The sequence below is a fragment of the Amblyomma americanum genome, chromosome 6, assembly GCF_052857255.1.
Source record: "Amblyomma americanum isolate KBUSLIRL-KWMA chromosome 6, ASM5285725v1, whole genome shotgun sequence".
NCBI classification, from domain to species: Eukaryota; Metazoa; Arthropoda; class Arachnida; order Ixodida; family Ixodidae; genus Amblyomma; species Amblyomma americanum.
Window position 1 is genome coordinate 29,573,203 of NC_135502.1, and position 7,877 is coordinate 29,581,079.

The 7,877-nt window shown below is 46.6% G+C and overlaps 1 protein-coding gene across 1 annotated transcript in view; it reads right to left on the reverse strand.

Moving 5' to 3' along the window:
• Positions 1-7,304, reverse strand: part of LOC144136515 (toll-like receptor 6) — a 7,362-nt gene extending 58 nt beyond the window's left edge. The window contains exons 1-2 of the mRNA XM_077668891.1: positions 7,234-7,304; positions 1-5,244 (exon numbers count right to left, since the gene is read on the reverse strand). The exon at positions 1-5,244 is cut by the window's left edge and continues 58 nt beyond it. Coding sequence (XP_077525017.1) covers positions 2,941-5,238 — 2,298 coding nt within the window. The 5' untranslated portion in view covers positions 5,239-5,244; positions 7,234-7,304 and the 3' untranslated portion in view covers positions 1-2,940. The remainder of the gene's footprint in view (positions 5,245-7,233) is intronic.
• Positions 7,305-7,877: the final 573 nt, after the last annotated feature.

A 7,877-nucleotide genomic window follows, 5' to 3' on the forward strand; every position in this document is an offset into this window, starting at 1 on the left:
ACTGCACATTGTGTTTAAGAACGACGCGAGCACAGACAGATATTAAAACAAGTGTACGAGGGATATGCTCTGTAACGATTGAACATTCAAATGTGTCAAGATATAAGGGTACGTGCATGCTCTATCCGCTGAATCTCCAGGCAGGGCTACAACAAACTTCTTCAGAGAACGCGTGTGCCGCGAACTTTTTATCACCATTGTGGATACAATAAATGGGTAACGAGGTATTGCTTTGTCATTACGTAGTTTATTGTTGAAAAAAATTATGCTAACTACCGACAATGAAACGGTCAGGACAATAAAAGCGATCTGCGGACAAAGCAGACACACAGACAACTAACTGTGCAGTGGATGCAACAGATGTTAACACAAAACTGTCAACTTGTGTGGTTTGAGCACACGTATACAAAACACACATGGGATATGCTTGAAGAAAAATTCCTTGCAAAAAAGAACCTTGCCCTTAGTGTTACACACTTAAAAAGAAGGGAAGATGAAGGATGTGGTCACATACAGAGAAATGTGAACTGATGACTGTGTACACAGTGCGCAGCGGATATGTACATTCAGATAATAAGAGGTACGCATGCATATCCAAAAATATAATTAGCTTTGTTTTGAAAGCACAATACCAAGAGTGGCGCTGCAATCCAAAGCACCATTCATTCGCTTTTTGGCTTCATCAGATGGCCTTGAAAATGCAATGCATTGGCTTTGAGAGCTACAGTCACCTGAGCTGTTCTTGATGTTTTACTAGGAAATGAAATAATTTGGCATGCTTTTAATTTATACCCAGAAAGGTGACACCCGTACGGGACAATTAACTTGTACACTGCTTTAACGAAAAAAAAAAACATTGCTTGAAAGCTCTTTTCGGTTGCTCTTACAGGCACACCATATGCGTTGAAACATGGCTCAGCTTCAGGAATAGGGTTTGGGATAACCGCGGGCAGCTTCTCTGATATGCTTGGCATAAAACATGGCGATGAATGCACTTAAATAATTCTAATGAAGCGACACATATAAATGCAATAGAAGACAGTGGTTCTTGGTAGAGCGGTGTGAAGAGTGAATGGTACCTGGTTTTCATGTGAAAGCGCAGAAATCCCCGACCTCTGATGCACGACAGAAAGATCATCCAATGTGTGGTGCCCTTCCGAGGATATGTAAGAAGAGCAAGAATATGCGCTGTATTTCGGCTCAGGGATGTTGCATAACAACCAAATACTTCCCAAAACATGACTAAGTATTAAAAATGTAGAGGAATACTCGATTGACGCCGCAACAAATTCGAGTTGATCTATACGCTCTCGCCCTACCATTTTCTAGCCGTCCTGGTTAACTTTGTAACGCAACTGTTCCGGACCGGCGGTGGCTCTGGGTTAGGTTCTAGGACCAGGGCGAATTTTTTTTTTTCAGCTTTAAAGCTTCTGTGAAATATATATAGCTTTCTTTTGTAGCCTTATAGCTACGCTTGAGTGGACGCTGATGAGTAATTACTTCCTTATTACGTATCGTTTGTTTAATTATGGATGGCAGTCTTAAAGGGGAAACTGGAAACCATTTCTTCTATGTGAACCACGTTTTTACGACTGATGTGCATTGGTGCTTTATGCACTTTAGAAAAGTTTTTCATCCTCGCACACATTTAATGTCAGTTATGAATGCTGCAATGAGAGAGTGAGTGTATCTAAGTAGTAAAACAATCGGCCTGAAACCTGGTATTTTTCATCTTTATGTAATAAATGAGCCCCGAAAAATCCCCTTATGCAACACGATAACAGTATCAATGCCACTACCGGTTTCCGCCGTATTATGTTCCATAAATTCAGGAAACAATCGATGCATAGTCCTCATCGGCACTTGTCGCGAAGGCGTCGTACCGACGTTATTGTATGGAACAAAAAAAGGAGTGTGCCTATGCGGTTCTAATTAACGCAGTTTATCACTCAGAAAAATGCAGCGATGGGAGACATTTGTTGCTACAGGCCGAGAAACTACTCTATGCATTAGATAGCTTTAATTTATAACAGACGTAGTAGCATGGGCGTACACGGTATTAGCGGTTCCCTGATGCACCTGCGGCGATCCGTACGCTCCTACAGAGCCGATGAAGACGCGCCCTTTCAACGGTGCTACTCGCCAAGCTGCTGCAGTCGGTGTTTTTACATTCGTCGTTGCAGATTATGCTTATCTGCTTTACGGAACATTTGTTTTTTTTTCCTTAGGGGGGAGGGGGTAGTCGGGGCCAACGGGGAACAACTTCAAAAGAGAAAACATTGTTACCGTTTTTAGCGGTATACTGCCGCCCTCTCTCGCCCGCCAAACAACTTCCTAATGCGTTGGTTGCTCTGTAACTCTATAGAGGGAGAAACACGTTCCTATGGTGTCACTATGGTGTATACGAGTATTGCTGCACCCAGCCGTCGGCGGCGTACATCCTGTCATTCTGACTCGCTCATGCTACAACTACAAGGCAATGCAGCTTTGCAGCAACAGAAGTTAGTTCGGTTTTCCTTCGGTACTTAACATGGTCGCCAGAGGTTTCGGCAGCCGAGGAGTATTTTAAGGCATTTTGACACTCACATCTTGAATAAAAGCCCGACGTTAGTAGTTTTTCTATAAATAACGGTAACTGGTTCCTTGAAAGGATTCACTGCACGTCTCAATTGAAAAGCACGCCTCTTGACTTCAATGAACACAAAGCTGTCAAAAAAAAAATTCTTTTGGTGCTACTAGCATCAGTGCACCTGAGGCGTCTACTAAGGCACATAGCATCAGCAGTGTGATCACTCCGAGAAGAATGGTGACACTGTCTAACATTTATCGAAAACTTCGCTGAATAAGAGTCTGCAGTGTAATAAAAGACCAGTGCCGCCAGCAATGTCTGGAACCTCATGAGACCACAATAATCGGATGCAGCAGGACTCGCGGTCGCATCTACGGTTCTAATGCAGCCTGTACCTGGAGCCAGAAGAGGTTGTTTAGGGCTTCACTCGAGCCCTCGGGCGGTAGCTGGGCGTAGGTGCGGGACTTGGTGAGGTACGCCAGCATGGAGCTCATGTCAGACTCCACCACGTCGTTCTTCTTTATGAACACCATGCTGTCATGGCGGTCGTTCTCAAACAGCCGATGCTGTGCCAGGCTCAGCTCAAACATGCACCAGCGACTGCGGCAGAACTCCCGGCTCAGCACGAACAGCGACACGCGGCTCTGCGCTATGGCACGGCAGATGTTCTCGGTGATCGGGAGGCCCGGGATGAAGTCCCGCTCGGCAACGCAGAGCCGGAACCTCATGGGAGCCGACTCGAGCTTCGGAACGAGCACGTCTCGCACCCACTCGGCATCCGATGTGTGGTACGCGATAAAGCCGTCCCACAGAAAGCGTCCGGTGTGTGCTTGTCTTCGATATCCTTTGATGGCGACCTTGAGGTACAAGACGCCGTACATGCAGTACCAGCGGTTCCTGTAAACGGCGTAACTGACCAACGAGGCGACCATGATAGACAGGAGCGCGGGAACGCCGTACACTCTGTAGTGATCCGGAGGGGCGCAGTCGTCTTCATTCCAGGGCACCTCGAGAACGAGCCTTCCCTCATGTTCGTCAGGTTCCTTGCAGAAAAAGCAGCTGCTACACAGCGTGGGGTGCTTCTTCAACAGAGAAAGAAGGTTTTTCAGTTTGCAGCCTGAACAGTCCCAAGGATTCCAGCTTGCGTTCACGTAGCTGACGTGGTTGATGTCACGCAACATGTCGTCGCTTATTCTGGAGAGCACGTTGTGTTCTAAGTGGAGAGTTCTCAGTTTAGACATGCGGGCGAATAGAGGGGGCTTCCACTTTGATATTCGATTATACACCAAATTCAGGTGCTCGACAGGCGTATACTCAACTGCACCAAGTTGTATTTCTTTAAGCTCGTTCTGAGAGAGTATGAGTCGAGTCAAGGAGACCAAAGTGGAGAATACTTGCGGGCCTTCGAAGTTCGCCATCCGGTTTTTATTGAGGTTCAGAAAAACAAGTTTTTTGAGTCCCTTCACGTTTTCTCCATCAAAAGACTTTATCTTGTTGCCAGCCATAGAGAGATTCTCGAGGTTTTCCAGGCATTCAAATGGAGAGCCAAAGAGTTGCGTTACGTGACAGTTCTCTAGCTCAAGTTGCTTGAGCAGCGGAAATCCGCAGAAGGCGCGATTTGGCAACGAGTTGAGATTGGTTCCACTCATAATTAGCCGCTGAACGCTGCTGTTCTGTTGACAATTTCCGGGACAGTATTCGAACTCTGTGCCACGTTCCACATCGGTATCCGACATGTCCAGCGTTTCTAGCCGCTTTAACGGAAATATTGCTTCTGGAATGCCGGACAGTTTCGTGCCGATGAACGAAACATGCCTGAAATCTGGGTTCAGATCAAAAGCAAGTGGATCGATCTTCTGTATGGGTGTGTGGAAAAACTCGAACCTCTCAAGTTGCCTGAGTTGCGGTATGTCTCTATGTCCGATACTATCAAAATTGCATTTATAGAAGAAAAACTGTCTTATAGGAGTGAATGCGACGTACGTGAAAAGCTTCAGAGGGATCTTCTTGACTGTATCTGTGAACGTGATGTTCACGGCATCGGTCGCGACGGAGTAAATATTCCAGTACTTGAAGAACGTAACGACTATCTTGAAACCTGGCGCAGAGGTGAAGTTGTGGCTGTAACGCTCGACGAAGCCATAAACATCAAAGTTGCAGCTTCTGTCAGCCCGAGTTCTGTTGCAGACGGCCACGGCCACTTGCGGTGGTTTGCCGAACGTGACTTTGAATGTCATCTGGCGAATGTATATGAGCAGAGCGTACAGGCTGTAAGGTCCAAAATTTTTGCCCTCACCCGTCATGAACTGGTCGTACTGCTGAGCCATTTCTGGCGGGAAATCCTCCCATTTCTTAAACTTGACGGAACGGAGCGACAGGCATACGATACCATCCTCGGGAGTTTTCCCGTCCACAGGTTCGTCGGATACGAGCAGTTGTTCCATCGTCAGCGTCTCCGGGTTGGCAGGGATGAAATCCTGTCGAAGCTGCAACCCGACGAGGATGTTACAAACGGCGTGGACGTATCCGTTTACAACGGTCACATTACAGTGCTTAAATTTCTTCAGCAGTGTTGTCTGATCAGTGACCTGGGTGCAGTTCAGTGACGTGCTCAGGCCACAGGCTGCTGTCACAGTCCATATAAATAAAGCCCCAGTTCTCACGAACATCTTGACCTGAAACAAAAAAAAAATGTGACCTGGAACAACCAGTAAGCTCATATTCTTGCTAGGACCCTATTTAGTGCGAATGAGACTTTTCGCAAATTCTTGTCTACACAGTAATGTCCGAATAAAGCAAGTGTTTTGTAGGTCACAGTTGCAGAACTTTCACTACAGAAGGAGAATTTGAGCATTGAAGGATACTAGTACAGGTGTACCCATACGCAATACCAGGTGTTCCAGGGAAGCCCACCATTTTTTTTTTCAAGACAGTTACTGATGGTTCCGGCAGCAAAGTAATACCAGCGCTGGCGGAAAGCAGTAAATAAGAGAATAATGTTAACTACTAACTTCACTAAAAGTTTTGATAGTTAACGTTGTAACTAATACTGTTAGGTTCCTTGTTTGCAATTAGAAGTTCGTAGCCGGGGGTTAGAAATATCCATATCAGTCCCTGTAACTTCGAAAACGTGATAACCCTCGGCGTTGTATCTTAACAAGCTTTGGCCAAGTCGCGCCAAAACATGCCCGCTCGTCTGCTGCGCACGTGACACGTGTTATTTTTTTCTCAAGCCCAGGAAATCAGGACGAACGATTCCGATTTGTGTGGTCGGGGGCACGGGCTGCGTGGCTTTGAACTCTCATCATCATCATCATCAGCCATTTAAATCAGCATGACTGTCCACTGCAGGGCAAAGGGCTCCCCATGTCTCTCCAATTAATCCGGTCATTTGCTAGCTGCTGCCAGCGTACGCCCGCAAAATTCTTAATCTTATCCGCCTACCTTATTTCCTTCCGCCCCCTGCTACGCTTGCCTTGTCTTGTAATCCACTCCGTTACATTTAAGGACCAGCGGTCATCTTGCCTTCGCATTGCATGTCCTGCCCTAGTGTATTTCTTCCTCTTGATTTCGACTAGGGTGTCATTAACCCGCGTTTGTTTCGTCACCGACTGTGCCTGATTCCGGTCTCTTGACCTATCATTTTTCTTTCCATAGCTCTCTGCGTTGTCCTTAACTTAAGCTGAACCGTTTACGTTAGCCTCCACGTTTCTGCCCCATAGGGAGTACCAATAAGTTGAATTTCTAATTACAACCGGTCGCTTGACTATAACAGTGATAAAGTCAACTATCTGAGTTAGTTAATGAGATGACTAGCTAACATGATTTTCCTGCTCACTAATGTCAATCATTAATGATATTTAAATTCCCCAGAAGCAGTTTTGTATCCCTGCAATCAATAATATCAGCTGGCTACACTCAGTGGTGAATGTCACACACTTGCTGATATTTGGCATGGTATAAGCAAGACTTTATTGACATGTATGAATGTCAGAGAACCGTGGCCAGCTTGTGAATGCCGGATCAGTGCCATAAAAAAATTGGAAGGGACATTTAAGCCCCACCCTAAGGATATGACGCGACAGCGTAATGGGTTAGTTCTCATATAGGCAGAATTGGACATTCTCTACCTTGCATTCACAGGTTCCTCGGAATCCTCACGCCACTCCTGGCACAGTAATGCCACGGTTTAAGCGATGCGCCACTGCCCTTCGATGGTAGGTGCTACCACCGGTTGGCCTTGTGCGGCCCAGGTTGCTCTTATCGAGCGACTAATCATTAATTTAACCGCCACCTGCCACAATCCGGTGGGTAGGTTGTGATGATGCCGCAAGGACGCGCGACTTGGGTCGCCTAAGTTGCTTCTCCGGGGATTATTCATGGATTTTTCGCTCACGTGTTCAACGACACCGACAATGTCGACGACGCCGGATTTTCTGCGACACGAGCTGTTTAACTATATCGCGTTAAAATTCTTCGTATGATAATTGTGAAGCTTCACTGCCCTGGTTCTTTCACACATGTGCCCAAACTCCCACATCGGCGATCAACTGCAGCAGCTGCACAGTAGTAGGCGAACGTTTAAAGCGGTAAGAGAGGGACACTTGAAACAATCTCCAGAGAGGGACACTTGAAACAATCTCCATAATGTGAAAAATACTCACCTCTCTGTAACATACGATGCCGGGTGGAGAAGCGTAGGCTGGCGCAGGTTTGCTTTCGAAACGCGCTGAGGCAGAGTGAAGCATAACATCCGCGAACAGCGGTGTCTATCGCTGCCTACGCGTAGAGAGGAAAAGGAAGCGGAGTCGGAAGCGGCTCCGAACGCTCGGAAAACAAGGCGAAGAGCTCACAAACACACAACGATGGTGGAAGTGGCAGCGACGACGAGGACGTATGAACGGGGATGATATTTGAGAGACAGATGTGAAGTTTTTTTTCAGGATGAGCAGACGGAACGCGAGTCTTTGTGCGCTTTACATGCTGTTTGCAAGACCGTCGGTGGAAGCTCGCGTGTCACGCTGACAATACAAAGCTCACGGTGGACTTGCAAACATGCTCCAAATACCATAAATTTATGTATCCAACTTTTCAGCCAGTTTGCTTGTGTGCGCTACTTGGCTTTGCAAAAGCATTATGCGTGCGCCACGTCCGCTCTGGGCTAACGGCTAAGTGAAGTTTGAAGTTTACTTTCCTTTCTTACAAAGGAGGAACCGGGACTCAAAGCTGTGGCTACAGCTTGACCAAAGGTTCCGGCTCCTTTACATCACTGACAGCACTGGAGAAAGACATCGGCTACACAACTTTA